This window comes from Sceloporus occidentalis, unplaced genomic scaffold (assembly GCF_023333645.1).
Source record: "Sceloporus occidentalis isolate IW3139 unplaced genomic scaffold, rSceOcc1.0.p SCAF_16, whole genome shotgun sequence".
Classification (NCBI taxonomy): Eukaryota; Metazoa; Chordata; class Lepidosauria; order Squamata; family Phrynosomatidae; genus Sceloporus; species Sceloporus occidentalis.
In genome coordinates, this window is record NW_028316996.1 from 2,078,346 (window position 1) to 2,095,382 (window position 17,037).

The 17,037-nt window shown below is 37.8% G+C and overlaps 1 protein-coding gene across 1 annotated transcript in view; it reads left to right on the plus strand.

Moving 5' to 3' along the window:
• Positions 1–10,239, plus strand: part of LOC149302936 (fibrillin-2-like) — a 104,953-nt gene extending 94,714 nt beyond the window's left edge. The window contains exons 56-64 of the mRNA XM_089481712.1: positions 1,892–2,098; positions 2,544–2,669; positions 3,235–3,357; positions 4,303–4,419; positions 5,746–5,874; positions 6,712–6,831; positions 7,908–8,139; positions 9,313–9,484; positions 9,868–10,239. Of these exons, the coding sequence (XP_089337838.1) occupies positions 1,892–2,098; positions 2,544–2,669; positions 3,235–3,357; positions 4,303–4,419; positions 5,746–5,874; positions 6,712–6,831; positions 7,908–8,139; positions 9,313–9,484; positions 9,868–10,239 (1,598 nt within the window). The remainder of the gene's footprint in view (positions 1–1,891; positions 2,099–2,543; positions 2,670–3,234; positions 3,358–4,302; positions 4,420–5,745; positions 5,875–6,711; positions 6,832–7,907; positions 8,140–9,312; positions 9,485–9,867) is intronic.
• The last annotated feature ends 6,798 nt before the right edge of the window (positions 10,240–17,037 follow it).

The window sequence follows — 17,037 nt, forward strand, 5'->3', positions numbered from 1 at the left end:
GGCAATCTAGGTGCCAGGGACATCACTAGACTTATATATAAGGTCTACAATTTGAGCACATATAGAACTTTAACTATGGCAGTTTCTCTCTCCTCTCCTATTCTCTCTCTCTCATTAGGTGAGGATATATTACATAATAGGTAAATGTCTGAGGGGAACAAACACAACTGTGTGACAGTATAAATATTGTTTAAACAAGTGATGTTACTAGACTTAGTAGACATATGATGGGAGACACCTGTTAGCAGGAGTAAGGAAGGCAGCGGTTGATTAGAAGAGTTAACCTGCAAGTGGACAGGCTTCCTTGAAGAAGATAAAGGGAGAGAGCAGAAGACGTCAAAGATAGATAAGATGATGGGCAGAGTAGGTGTGTACTTGGAAGATTTCCCACGCAGACTTGTAATATCAACTGTGTAAATTAATATTACAATGTGTAAATAAATAGAAAGCAAGTTACCCCTACCATTCAATTTATGGATTAGTTCTACTTCATGCTGCTTAAGGGTTAACAGTGGGACTTGTAGAGTCACAGTGTAACACACTTTAATTCTTTTTGAATGAAGGGGGTTTTTTTGTACTCCATGCCACTAAAGTCAAGATTTCCTTCAATATATTATTTCCATACATGTCTATGAAACGTAAGCCACAAAAATGCTCCGAAGAGTAAGTGTGGGGTACATTCCTCCAGCTTCATGTATCCCATGGTTTTCCTTTTCTAGCTGTGCAAAAGACATGCTGGTTACATTTTCCAGGATTAAGATAAATTATACTTCACAGGAGATTGTAAGAAAAAGAAAAATATTTCCTAGCTGAGACATATTATTTAAGCAAAATGCTACATTGAATTGAAAAGTGATAACTTGTTAAAGTATTTAAGCTGCCATTGGTCATAAGAAAACCAAGAGAACAAGCAAAGTTGAAAAGACATCTTATCACAATAGCAACTAGTGAAAGCCTGCTAATTGGAGGGCATAGTGTTGCCCTCTTAAGATAAAAATATGTGTACATCTTTGAAAACATTGGCTCTGGAGTGCTGAAGGCTTCGGTAACTTTACATCTTGTATGAATATGTTGTCCCTTTATGTAGAACCAGCAACTTATAAAGATTGTAAATGTATTCACACAAACCCAGACTGTAGGGCTACGTGTAGGTCAATAAACTATATCTGCCAATGGCAAATGAGCACAAGGGTAAAATATGAGAACCATTGAATTATTGATGCTTGTTACTATTTGATTAAGAAAGTGTTCCCCCGAAAAATAAAAACCCAAACACTGTGAGATATAAATCAGACAGCAGTGGGTTGCAATCTGTTTGAGAGCACTCTGAGCTTTTATACAACAATTCTTCCAAAGATGTAAATTATGGTATTCTAGCATAATGCATAGATGGGGGCCATTACAGAGAGAGAGAGAAAAGACAAGTCAAGTTGGGCATGATGATAAAGTGAGATAAGTGGTTGAGAGAAGTAGATTGGGGAACAAAAGAACGACAGAATATGTGTTGATAAAATAAATAAATGATGATGATGATGACATAAGAGCATAAACATAAACGGCAGAATATAATTCGAAGGGATCTGGTAAGGTAAGAAGCTCTAGGATGAGAAGGGGAACGGCAAGAACCTGACAACGAGGAGACATAATTCATATTATCGTACTATAACATCCATATTTGCAATGCCTCCTTATCGCTGACAATAAGTGTTTTATTAAACATAAGGAACATATTGTAATTCTGTTTTATTTGCAAATATGTATGGACCATTCTATAAATATTTTACATCCTTATATATGTATATAGGAATATTATTTTTGATATTGCTTTAAAAATGTATATTCTTGGTGGTAATCTTTATGTCCCTTATTTGTTCTATCATTCTCTCCCCAGACACACGCCAGGGATTTTGCTTTTCTGAGGTCTTACAGACAATGTGCCAAATGTCATCAAGCAGTCGTAACCACGTCACTAAATCTGAGTGCTGCTGCAATGGTGGAAGAGGCTGGGGAAACCAGTGTGAAATTTGCCCACTTCCTAGTACCACTCCATACAAGAAGCTATGCCCACATGGTCCTGGATATACCACTGATGGAAAAGGTGTGGTTGTGTGTATAATACTTAGCTAAATAGTTAGAATTTTTTTTAAAAGAAGAAACATAAATCTATTCTGTGATTGTGTTGATCCAGATGGAAAAAAAAAATCATACTCCGGTTTTGTTTGAAAAGAAGGAAAACCTAATCCCTGGATTAAAATGTTGCTAGTTTTGTTTACTTAATATTGCACTTAATTTAACAGCAATGTATGGTTATTACACGTTATAATAATTTGGGGTAGTTCAGCAATAACCCTTAGGCATTATAAAGCTTATGTTCAACATCCAATGTATCTTGGTCATATCACATAAAGGTTATCATATCCTCTGAAGCAACAGCTTACCATAAATCTGTTTAAATGACACATACACAAATGTTGAAACTAAAGAATAAAATTAGCTTTTTTATGTTTGATCATCACGATACTAAATGTCGCATTTATCCACAGATATAGATGAATGTAACGTGATGCCAAATTTGTGTCAGAACGGTCAGTGCATCAATACCATTGGCTCTTTTAGATGTTTCTGCAAGCCTGGGTACACAACTGACATTGCGGGAACCTCCTGTGTTGGTAAGATATGTCATCATCAGTAAGCCTAAAAACCCAACTGTCCTAAGAGTTATTAGACATACCTATTAGTGTATTAAGTATGCTTTATTGACGTTTAGTGTTATGTTCAGGTTTTCCCTGTACGACTATACTCCCCTATAACCCACCTTTTACCAGTCCTTGTGAAATTAAACGCATATGTGCCATCACGGATCATTGAGCCATTTATATAAAATGTTGCAGGCTCTAATCAAATCAGTATGGTATAGAAGTGATTGCTAAAAAACAATTGTAGAAGGAGCCCTGTCCAGTAAATAATTTTTCAGCTGTATTATATCAATTGAATACAGTTTTCTTATAAATCTAGTTGCAACTTTCAGGCACAAGGAAGTTAAACTTAAATTGATGACAAAGCTAATAAAACAGATGTGTTTTTGAAAATGATTACCTTCCCACGCAAGACATGTTTTACAGAGTGTTTTTGTGTGTCCGAACAGATTTATGTGCTTTTATTATTAGTTTATTGACCTCTCAGCTATTTGTAATAATTTCAATTTAACTTCACGTAATTTCAACTGCTTTTTAGATCTTGATGAATGCTCACAGTCCCCCAAACCTTGCAACTACATATGTAAGAACACAGAGGGCAGCTACCAGTGCTCCTGTCCTCGAGGTTATATCCTACAAGAAGACGGAAAAACCTGTAAAGGTAAGCATAGCAGAACATGTTCTCTATACATGTTTTGTATAGGGTTTCATTTGAGCGCAATATTATTCACAAATAATTATTACAAAATATTCTTGTAATAAAGCAAAATGTAACCCTCTTTGACCATGTCATAAACCCTAATTTAGCCATACTTGAATTGCTGTTATGGACATAAAAAGGTCTATTCACTAAGAAGTTGAGTGGTTATTCAAGGGTTAATTAGATTGACCAGATGTGACTGAGGTCTGTGAAGTTGTTGGAGGATGCAATGCAGCTTCCAAACACTGGGTGCGCTGGTGCACAACAATATATTTATACTGTGTATATATATATATATATATATATATACACCCCTTTTGTTGCCATGAAACAAAAATGGATTATTTTTTTACATATTTGGCAAATTCACATTTTGGGCCGATTCACAATTACTCACAGTTTAGTGAATAGACCCAATACAAGATTATCCATAATATAACTTTTTAATGCAACTTTAAAATGACAGCAATACATCATGCAGATAGTATGCGCATTATTAAGGTGGATTGGTAGACCACAGTCTGGAGCAATAACTAATAGTAGGAATGCACTTGTAGTCGTTGAGGAAACATGCTTAGAGATTTGATAAGTAGATCTTGGCTTGTTTTCCCACTGAAAATAATACATGAAATACAGGATTTAGCCTGATGAAAACTACCTGAATGGGAGCTGTCATAACCTACTACTTGGATTTCATAAACATGTTCAAGCCTAAATGTCTCTACTCCTGTGGTCTAATACAGGAAATAAGTCAGAAATGCATTGGGTCTACTGGCAATTGTAAAACGTCTGCAAAAATTCTAGACAAAAACACTATCAACTGCTTAAGCACCTGTTTGTGGCTGAAATAGAAATAATGGGTATGTGGCCAAAAACTGCTTAACCGAGGTCTCTTGTTTATTTTAGATCTTGATGAATGTCAAAGCAAACAGCACAACTGCCAGTTCCTCTGTGTCAACACCGTCGGAGGTTTCACTTGTAAATGTCCTCCAGGCTTTACGCAGCATCATACAGCTTGTATTGGTGAGAGCAAACTTGGATGAACAAGTATATGTGAACATCTGTGCAGGCGAATAGCTCTGCTTCCTGATTCTGCATTACATTGCTATGTCATTCCAAAGCCTCTGGTGTCTTCTTTCCAAAATTTCCATTTTCGGATAAGGATTTTCTGTTATTCACCACAGGTGTCTTAGTGAAAAAGAATAGGATGCCTGGGAAATAATAATGTCATGAACATTTTATATTCTTCCTCTTGATATTTGGGATTCTTTAAATGCTATTCCGTAAGAAAACATTATGTGTATTAGCAGTCCGCAAAAGTAGAATGCATAATGTACGAGATACGACATTAGTACCGCCTGTTGAGGTCTTCGAAATAACCTTTCCTAATAATACTAACGTGAGCTGGACACCTTGTACTCAAGCTGCTCATATTGAGCATCCTTCATTCTTGTGAATCGCATAAAACAGCTTCATAAACCTGAGGATAATAAAACACAAGGTCAAGTTTTATCCCAGTTGACAGTGTATTATTTATATATGATGTGAAACTAAAACCTTACACTCTATCAATCCATATTAACTTTTAATGTACAACATTTTGAGCAAGTTACATTTTAACTCAAGTTATAGTAATAGGCTTACGTTTATATTTATGGCAGAGATTAAATTTTGAAAATGTTTTATTGTCTTGATATCGCTGTCACGGGGAAGGATAATAGGTCAGGTGGTGGAAGGATTTGAGAGACGCTTGATGGGATTCTGTAAGTTGAGTATACAATGTGTGTACAGATTTGAGTGTTGGCACATCTGTAAGGGTTGCATGGAGTGCCTTTTCAAGCAGGTCACCAGTCCTAGGGACTAAGTCACACCTTGTCCCTGGTGGTGTAGTGCTGGCAAAGGAGATCTTCTGATCCCTGCGATTTGCCTAGGATACTCAGAGCATCTGGCAACCTGTTTTGAGCAGAAAAAGAGAGTTTTGTATTAGCAGAGACACCAAACTCCCTGTTTTTATAGACCCATGGTGCTCCTTCATACAATGAGACACTCCTTAAAATAAGGTATTTTTTCAAGTTAACGGGTTTTAATGTACTTGACCCATAAGTAATTACCATAGTAATTGTAATTGAATTTTCATTCGTGCCAACCAGGTTTTATGAATGGGGACAGCACATGTCTGTATTCTATCCCAATTTGCTGGGCAGCAATGACGTGAAATGTTGCAAGCTAAGGCAAATCCGAATCTGTTTTTATGAATGGTTTACATTGCACATATGATTTTATTGATGTATTTGTAGTGATCCAAATCCTCTGAAGTCACTGTATAAAATAGCACACTATGTTTTCTAGATAATAATGAGTGTGGTTCGCAGCCTAATTTATGTGGCCCTAGAGGAGCCTGCCAAAATTCACCTGGAAGCTTTACTTGCGAATGCCAAAGAGGATTTTCATTAGATTCCACCGGGTTAAATTGTGACGGTAAGTTCTGAATGTAATCTGTAACTACCACGTATATTTAAAGAGTTTTACTCATTTCTAACCTAGTCGTGCATATTCATCCAGCACATTACATTACATTTTTAAAACACCAGCAGATATCATAGGATTATTAAAATAGAGTGAAAGCTAACAATAGCAAATTGACACTATACAAACATTAAGACATTGATACAGGATAAGAATAGCACCCTTGCACTCCTCTCAAATCACAGCCAGAAATAATTCTGTTTTTAAGATTCTTAGGACCCATTCAGTAATTAACGACCGCATATCATTTCCTATAATGTGATAAAACAAAATAAATTAAAAGCCACCACACCAATAGCGTTCTGAGGATGCTCTGACTACCAGCCCACTTTGGATGTGCAAGTCTTAATACACGTGTTGGCTGCATACTGTAATATGATAAAAGAAAATGATATAAACTATGAGAATGTTGGGTACATTTTATTGTCTTTATTATTATTTTTTTTAATTATTATTTATTGTTTTATATAGCGCCATCAAATTCTGTAGCGCTGGCTTTATATCCTTGCACTGTTTGATTTAGGCTTCTATCACTTAACTTATTTTCTTTGGCTCCACTTATCATTAGTTTGGATTATTTATTTGTAGATGATAAATAAGTTGGAAACCATAAATGTTGTACACTACTTTGTTCACTTGAGCCTTAGCCACGTGTATTTTGACTTAAATTGGTAGATACATAAGTAGATTTTTACATAATGCCTTCTATCAAGTGAATTAAAATAGAAATGCTGCCTCGGCAAACAGAAACATTATAATATCTTATTAATACTTTGTCCATTTCTGTAGATGTTGATGAGTGTGATGGAAGCCATAGATGTCAGCACGGCTGCCAGAACGTAGTTGGTGGTTACAGGTGTAGTTGTCCACAGGGATATATACAGCACTACCAGTGGAACCAATGCGTTGGTAAGACAATGTGTTGGCAATATGGCAATACCCTGTTTTGTAATGATTTTATGTTTTTGGAGGTGGGCAAAATCTAGAAATCTCACTTTCCTGGTTCCCGCTTCTATTTGCCATCCACTTTTCCAAACTTCCAACCTGATTCAAGGTACTGACTGACCTCTTGTTAGAGCTGTTATGCATGGACATTATTTAAAAAAAGATTTCCATTAAAATTGGACACACATACATATAGCCAGTGTATAACCCTCTAAGAAACGGTTTGTCCGTAGATATTTCGCAGCCATTCTGCTATCAGAGTATAGTAACACAGAGTAAGAGAAATATCACCGGTAGCAGGAAAGTGATAATTAAAGACGTTTTATGCCCTAACATAGGATTGTTGGCACCGCCAAAATACTGTCCTAACAACAATGTTGGGTTTACCTAAGTGGTCCCATGTGACCTTCTGCACAACCAACTCCAAATCTGAATAAAGTCCAATTCAGAAATATGGACACCCTTGAGAAGACCACCAGGGCATAACTGAACCGATGGATTCCTCTGGAATCCCAGTTAGTCATAGTGTTAGACCACCATGATATTGAAATCTTTTTCTGACAGATTTATTTCAAATAGTTTTTACAGGATTTTAATGCCCTCCTACTCTGTGTCACTTTAAGCACATTTTTTCACTGTTTAATAGCAGCAGTTAAGCTGTTAGTGCTGGCAGCTTCTTCAAAGGGTAAAATATGTCTGGCTTTTTGTGGGTTATTTTTTCTTTGTGCCTTCTTATTTCTATTATTATTTTTGACTCAGCTTTTAGTTCATTAATGACCAACCACAAAAGACCTATGGAGCCCTAAAAATTGGAAAAACAAATCAATGATACTTAACCATTTATCAAGTTATCTTTGAGAAGGAGAGTATGCCAACACTTAAATGAAATATATGGTTTTGGTAAATTATGTTATACTTGATACTATGTATAAACTCCAATCATTCCTTGGGGAAAGTAATTACCGCATATGGCATATGTGTTTTTTAGGTTGTATAAGATATATGACCTAAGCCTGTTAATTCTATACTTTTTCCCATAGATGAAAATGAATGCACTACAGCAAACACATGTGGTTCTGCTTCATGTTACAATACATTGGGCAGCTACAAATGTGCCTGTCCACCTGGATTCTCCTTCGAACAGTTTTCTGCCTCTTGCCGTGATGTGAATGAATGCACAAGTTCAAAAAATCCTTGCAACTATGGTTGTTCCAATACAGATGGGGGGTATCTTTGCGGATGTCCCCCAGGATATTACAGAGTCGGACAGGGGTAAGAAATGACTGGTTAAATTATTAAATTTACATTTATTTATTTTTTGGTAAGATGTATTTAATCAGTTGTGCTCTGTATACATCCAAACAAATATATCCTCAATCAGAAGATATGCAAACATAATACTCAAATAAACCAGTCACTTCCGCAACTTCACAAAAAGGCCAAGTGTGGACATCAGGCAAGCCAGGCAAACCTGGTGGGCTCCACTTGTGGAGGAGATCCGGTTCCTTGATGCTGATCGCTTGCTGGATACACAAAGCCACACATTGCAACAGCAACATTTATTGGCCACTGAACTTAAAGTGGCGGGCTGATTTTATTCCCCAGTCCAGCTTTGTTCACAATTTTTTTTAAAATATCAATAATGTGGGTAGGGCTAATATTTAGCTTATCTCACTTTGTGCATTGGATACATGTCTCCCAAACTTAAGGTTTCACAAAACATCTAACTTAAAAACACATCACAATATGATTTTTTCCCCATATCATTAGGATTTTAGAACTTCTGAGTGCTGTAAAATTGGGTCTGTAAGCATGAAGCCAATAACACAGCACTCAAGTATGTGCAATATGAGCTGCTTACACTCTGGTCTGGATCCTTCACATGGCCAGGAGCAACACACACCTGGCACCTGCCTAGGGTTAACCCTGTTCATTTTTTTAAGGACTAGCTAAATACATGCTTAAATTAAAATTCACTGAGAACATTTGTAGAACCAATGACTCTATCAGGCTCTGCTATAAATGCAACCGTGCACATGGTCCAAATAATCCACTAATCCTCAAGTTTTATGAATAATGTAGCTAATCATAGGCAAAAAATGACCAATACAACCAGAAAACATGTAGTTTGGAGGTGATCAAAAACTTAGTGGATGAAATTCAAAAGGGAGTACAGCTGTATTCCATCACTTCATAGACTGAACTTTGAGCCTGCCAAGTGCCAAATCAACACAGCCAACTTCCAACTATATGAGAGTTGCTACTCAGTCCATTTTTTTAATCTGTAAATTATCAGAAAAGTCTGAATTTGGGCCAATTTAGCAAATAGATACAAAAACTAATCATGTTTAGAGCCAAATTTCATTTTCAAACATAATGTTAACACGACTGGAAACAAACCCACACAAATAAGTGATTATAATTAAAGATTCCTGTTTGTTACAGGCACTGTGTGTCTGCAATAGGTTTTAACAGAGGCCAGTATCTGTCTGCGGACAGAGAGGAAGGTGAAGCCAATGCACTCTCTCCAGAAGCGTGTTATGAATGTCAGGTCAATGGTTACTCAAAGAAAACTGGAAGGAGGAAAAGAAATGCCAATGACACACAGCCTATAATGGTAAGACCAGTAAGTCATTCTGTTAAGAAGAACGTAAAATGATCTTATGTTTCATAGCACAGAAACCCCTATTCCCATACTTTCTCTCTTTCACTATCCTTGTAGACTTTTTGCTGAACCCCCTGAGTGGGCTGCTGTCAGTTGTGGTGCTGGAATATGATTTCATATCCGGTAACACTGCTGACAATGAGACCTCAAAAGGGTAGAGATCAGAGATGTGGTATAGCTCTCATGCTCCACCTGTTAGACAATCCGTTTAAATTGTTAGAAATATTATCACTTTAGTAGATTTTTTGTTTGTATTGTTTTTATTAGTGGTAAAGGTGGTAAAGGTAACATTCTATCTCATCCTCTATTTACTTGTTCCATTCTCTTTTACACAGAATGGGCCTATTAGTCTAAAGAGCCTTGATATGGATGTGCCACTCAAACTGGTTCTAAACATTTCTCAACTCAATATAAAGAAGCACATACTGGAAATTATCCCAGCCATTCAACCACTTAATAACCACATCCGTTATATTATCTCACAAGGCAATGACACTATGTTCCACATTAACCAGAGGGACGGACTCAGCTACCTCCATGCAGCGCAAAAGAAACTTAGTCCTGGGACTTACACACTGGAAATCACCAGCATTCCCCTTTATAAGACAACTGAATTGAGGAGATTGGAAGAGAAAAACGATGAAAACTACCTCCTAGGCGAGCTCGGGGAAACACTCAAAATGAGGTTACAAATTGAGCTTTCTTAGAAAAGCAAATCAAACTCAGACCAGGGCATCAGTCACATACAACAAATTTTATTTATCCACCAGAGCATGTCTTCTTTTTGAAAGCTTTATGAAATCAATGAACATTTGTTATGGACCTTTGTTTTATGTCTCCTCCACAATCATCCCACAAGAAAGATGGAGACACCGCTCCAGAAAAAGTTTGTACTTATGAAAATGGTTGTTGTATTTTCTTTGTAGCCTCCAATAAATATACCTGCACACATGTAATTTTGTAAGTAGGGTTAGACATTTAAACTGTATTGGCATGATACATGCTCCTCAACAACAGGCAAGGAACTCTACCTTATTATTTATACAGCAATTGGGAATTTAATCTGATTTGCTGAATCAGTCATGACATGTTACAGCTTATTAGATTCCACTTATGTTTCTCAAAAATAAGCATTCAATGATAAAATAACGTTCTTTGCTAAGGAGACCACACAAGCTGAGCTAAACCGAATTGGCGGGCAACATGTATGTATTATATAATTTGGGTAACAAAAAATGTGTACTATACTATGACCTAGTCTAACATCACAACTGGTTGGTTCCAGTTGTAAAAGAACATAATTGAAAACCAGCATATACCAAAGTTGAAAATACTATTCACTGCCAGTAACTATTTAAGACACTCTGAGGGGTGCATAAGACTCCAACTAAGGGAAGTGGAAATTTGTACTTAGCAATTTGGTGTTTGTTTCATAACAAACAAAAGATTTCTTTACAAAAAAGCCAACTCTAAATTTATGGACATGGAAAGCCCCTTCTGATATATTAGTTCTGACACTCATTAAGTAGTAAGAAAAAAAAACGTATCCAACTTAAAATAAAAACAAAATCAAAAGAACCTTCCAGACGTTGAGATATTTTGTTAGCAATCTACAGTTCTTGTGGATAGTCCCCTCTAAATGTAAATATGTATGTTTGCAGTAATATATGGAACACACAGTGAAACATGTTTGATAACAAGGGGGCTTGTTTTTTTGTATTTTTATCCGTTTAGATGTTTCAATTGAGCCATCCTATTGCATTCACATTTTTGAACAAAATTATCAAATGTACTGGTTCCATTAATGTTGAGTGCTTTATGTCCATATTTCTTAATATGATGCCTGTACATCTTGGGGAACTTCTGATGGTCCAAAGGGACTTAAAATCGAAAGGTAACGATATTTAATAGAAAACTTATAAAACAAGGCGGTACTTTGTGAGGACAACGTTAACTTGAAGTGAAGTATTTGGTTAGAAAAAAGAAAACTAGAAACACTGTTTTAAATGGCATTTACAGATATTTCAGATATTTTTGGAAACTTCAGTAGCACAGATATAGAAGTCCATAATATCAGACACTGGACGAAACTTGGGCGAAAGGCACTTAACATGAAACATTATGTTCACCTGCTGTAGCAAAGTACCATGACTGCCTGGTGTACCCTCAGTATTGTAATTCAAAACGATGTACTGTAATTCCTGCCTCGTGTGTAGGAGTATGTTTAACAAGGTGCTTCATATAACTCATCTGTTGTTGGCAGCTCATTATGAGAAAGGTGATATCTGGTGTAGAATAAGACTGGGCAGCTTGAGATCCAGATACTAGCTCTAAGTCTGACCATCCCTTCTGATAGATACTCCTGTCAGCTGTCTTCCAGCTGAGGACCTCTGCCTTTCATGGAGACTTAGCATGGCTCACTCAACATTTCCACAACACAAGTTAGGCTCAGGCTTGGCCCTATCTCATCTTATGGTTTGAATAATCGATAGCATAATAATGTTTAGGTATAGTCTCAAAGCACATAAGGCATTTTTAGAGCTAACGTTTAAGGGATGCAAATGGGTGCAGTCTTCCATTGTCTCCACCTGCTACTCAGCATTCTCACCACTCTTTTGACCTTGCTATACCCACTGGGGCCTGCCTGCAAGTAGACACCAGTCATTTTATGTACCTAGGGGAACCTGGGATAATCAAGCCATGCTTGGTTAGTTAATTCAAGAAAATGTGTGTATTTGAATTTTGTGTAGACATTTGTCACTATTAGCTTAGTTACACAATATACATCAGCTAATAATCGTTGAGTTTTTCCACAACATATTGGAAGTATATTTATATTAAATACTATCCCTTTTCCTTACGAAAGGGTAAATCAGTATTACATTATTTGGACAACTGGGGGCCATAACTAGTAATATGAAAGAAGAGAAACCTATCATAAAAACCTCAGCCACGCATAGAGACATTATGTAATTCATATGTGTACACCAAAGACTGTTTTTAAAAACAGAAATTGTTGTTTCCCTTGTTTAGGAAACATAACTGTGTCCACATCTGACAAATGTTAAATGTGTAAAACATTTGGGTTTTTATAACAATGCAATATCTGTCTAGTTGACATCAGTGTTCTTGCAATAAAGCTTATTTTGGGGTAATTGTGTGTTTGTTAATTTGCCTTTGGCTATCATGAATATAAGCCAAAACCAAGGACTGAATAAGATTTGAGGTATTTACAGCAGGAAAAGGAAAACAAGAGGAACCCGTGGTTATTATATACAAATTCGAAGAGACAATGGCCCTAAATGCAGTCAGAAACCACTATTTTTAGTACATACGGTGCATTAGCCCTGGACTTTCTGCCCAGGTCACATCTAGCAAAAAACTGAATCACCCAGCACCCACTTCCACTTTAAAACAGCACCTATAAATGATTCAGCACACATAGTATAGCAGGACTTTAGTCACAAAACAGAGAACTTTTTGACCAAGTAAAGGATTTGTTGAGACACGCTGAAACTCTAGAAAGATCAAAACATTGTCCAGTTCTGGGATTTCATAACATTTACTAAACTCTTCTTCATCTGCATCATAGGGTTTCTTGTATGTTTCTGGTTTTCATTGTGGTCATCATTATGCCCCGTACCTGAGTCACCAACATTTCCAGGTCTTATGTGAAAATTAGGAATGGTATTTTTACATACACAATCCATCCACCATCCACACAACCAACCAACCAAACATAACACACACAATAACACAGTGACATAATACATAACACATATAACACACAGTGACAACACACAACACACATAACACATACACGTACAATGCACAAATCACAAGGACCTTTCCTCTTGTTATTTGTCCTGGCCTTCACTTCTACACTCACTAGCATTAACGCTATAACTCACACTTCATACTATAACATTTTTCCATCCACATACCTGCCAACAGACCCAACTTTTTCAGGGACAGTCCTGCTTTTTTCCAGTCCTGTCCCATCTAATTTAGCTATCTAGGTATGCAAATACACGTTGATAGTTATAGCTCGGTAGGTAGCACTAGTATAAACATTAAATAAATATAATAAAGTACTAAATAATAAATCTAACTTTAAAATACATTTAAATAAACCCCTTCATTTTTTAAAACCCATTAAAATTAAAATTAAATTATTATTTAGACATAATACATCTTTAACCAAACCAGTGCACTGCTACTAATCTTAAACATAACCGTACATTAACCCTAAGCTATTTTTTAGTTCTTGTCCAACATTTTTCCATCCGCATACCTGCCAACACACCTAAGATTTTGGTGGACAGTCCTGCTTTTTTCCAGTCCTGTCCAGTAAAAGTTGGGTTGTTGCAAAGTATGCCATTGTGAATAGTTAGCAAATGTTAGGCATGTATTACAAGCAGGGGCGGACTGGGCAGGGGGGCAATTGCCCCCCAGGCCGCCCTAAATCCGGGCCGGTGGGCCGGACTGACGAGCATTCAATGCGGCTGCGGCCGCAAAGTTAAAAACTAAGTGGCCGCGAGCAGGATTGAATGCGGCCGTCATGCGTACCTGGCGTGGGGGGGAGGGGGGCGGTCCGCCCCGGCTGCCGCTCATCTGAGGGGTGCCACCATGCCGGCACGCCTTCAGAAACGATGCGCGCGGCACAACATTGAAGCCACGCCCATCGTCTTCCGCGCTCAGTGCACCGGAAGGACAGGAAGAAGAAGAAGAGGAGGAGGAGGAAAAGTGAGAGTGAAAGAAGAAAAGGTAGGAAAGAGTGGATTAGTAAGTGTGTGAGAGTGATGGGTGTTATGCTGAATGTAAGTGTGTGAGAGTGATGGGTGTTATGCTGAATGTAAGTGTGTGAGAGTGATGGGTGTTATGCTGAATGTAAGTGTGTGAGAGTTATGGGTGTTATGCTGAATGTAAGTGTGTGAGAGTGATGGGTGTTATGCTGAATGTAAGTGTGTGAGAGTGATGGGTGTTATGCTGAATGTAAGTGTGTGAGAGTTATGGGTGTTATGCTGAATGTAAGTGTGTGAGAGTGATGGGTGTTATGCTGAATGTAAGTGTGTGAGAGTGATGGGTGTTATGCTGAATGTAAGTGTGTGAGAGTGATGGGTGTTATGCTGAATGTTTGTGAATGAGGGTTTCAGATAGCATGGATGTGTAAGTGTTGGGGGATAGCTTGGCATAGGGAGTCCGTAATCACATTCCTTTCATGCCCAGATTCCAGCATGTAGTGGCTGCCTAGGCATGATAGGAGTGTGATTGCTGTTATAAATTATTTTTTGGTCCAACTTCGGTGTGTTAACACTTTTATTGGACAGAATAATTCAATGACAGTATTAATATATATATATATATATATATATAATTGCAAACAGCAATCACACTCCTATCATGCTAAGTCAGCCAGCACATGCTAGAACCTGGGCATGATAGGATTGTGATTGTTGTTATATATATGTGTGTTTGTGTGTATATATATGTTAATATTGTTGTTGATTTTTTTGTCTAATTTTGGAGTTACTTTTAATAAAGTATTTTAAAGTTTTTTTTTGTTTTTTTTTTCAGTTTTGGCCAAGTGAATGCTGAATTTTTAGTTTCAGTCCAGAATTTTCATTTCGTTGCATCCCTACTATATACTATGCCAGTCACTAAAGTGGTAAGCCTACACCACATCAATGTTTGGCTTAGTATATAGTGATAGGGGTTGTCAGTGTCTGGCTCAATGTATAGGCACACATTGACGGTGGTACCGCATAATCCCTAAGCATATACTGATAACAAATATGCTGTACCCCTGTCAATGTTTGCCTAACCATAGACACTATGCAGTTTTAAAGTGTGTGTGTGGGGGGGGGGGTGCCACATACAGGGTCTGCCACAGGTGCCAAATACTCTAGGTACCCCCTGCATCATGCGGCTGTCAGACCCAATGGCCATGCCTCAGCTCCTCTTCCCACGTCTTAAAAGTGGTGGGATGAAGAGCTGAGGCATGCGGTGCGTGCACGCCGGCCACTTTAATTTCATTAGGCGCTGGTGGAGTGACTGCCGCACGACGGCCGCTTTCAATGTCGCTCGCAGCCGCTTTGATGGTGCAACGGGCCAGTTGACTAGACTTGCCCCCCAGGCCTTAGGCTGCCAGCCCTCCCCTGATTACAAGTGGTCCAAAATCAATTTAAAAATGTAAAATAATCCCTATTCTTTTATTAAACATCTATGGATGTGTGACTGTGTATGATAAACGGAGGCCAAGTTCCTTGGAGCATTTGTCTCTAGGTCATTTTGTGTACAGTACACCTCAGTACGTGTGTGCAACTCTATTGGTCGTTTCGGCAGGGGGCTGGCCTGCCATCAACGAATGAAGTGCGTTCTGCAATTCACTTGTTGATGCCAGACCAGCCCCCTGCCGAAACGACCAATAGAGTTGCACACACGTTCCTTCACGGCAGCTGCTGCTGCTCCGATGTGTTGTTAACCCCGTATTAACCCCTGCTAGGCAACCGGGAAGGAAACGAAGATTAAACGAGCACGAAGAATGTCCGCGAATATTCGCCCGAAGAGAAGACAGGAACGGGCGAATATTCGCGGAATACGAAGGTTTTTTTCCCCCCGAAGACGAGCACGAAGACGAACACGAAGAGCCCCCTGGTGCCCAAGTCTAATAAATATCTTTATTCTTAATCAAACATTAAATAGGACGCTAAGCCAGACATGTTTAACGGGTTTCGTGTGCTTAATCACAAGCTGATTTGTCTGACCCAAAAAACACATTTAAATGTCTCAGCAATTAAGTCATCTATAATGGGTATGCAATTTGTATATTATTAGGGAGGGGGTTGCACAGCCGATTAATGTTAAAGTAAAATAAGTACTAGTTAATATAAATAATAAGATAAGTGCCTTGTTTATTAATGAAAATATAATAAACAAGTTATAGTGAAAAAAGACTTTAAATCATGTAATGAAAAGTATAATAATTTGCAGATCTTCGTGGATCAGGAAATGGATGCATTGTACTTCTGACACCATTCATTCATTAGCTGTACACTGGGTACTTTGCCATAAGTTTGTTATTTTCATTCATAAACACTGTCAGCCAAGGCAGCAGAGTGCAGCAGAAAACACTTCCTCCTCTAAGCTCCACCCCTTCCCGTGACATTGCCGGCGGGAGCGGTGGGATGACACCTGAGAAAAAATAATTTGTAGAAAGCAAAGTTTTAATATATATTTAAGCAGCCGTATAAGTGTTCTGTTTTACCTACCTCTGCAACTGAGTACATTACAGTTTATTACTAGTTACGCTATAATATATACAGGGAAATTAAGTAACTCTAGTAGAAACTATCTTACTGTATTTTATTTTACTTCTAGAGACTGAAAAGTGGCATTTTCCTGGAAAGGAGTGTCTTTTTCCAGTGTGCCAAGTTCCATTCAGTACAGGCAATGCAATTAATGCCAGATCCATATGAGTAGTGCGCCCCTGGCACAATGCTATA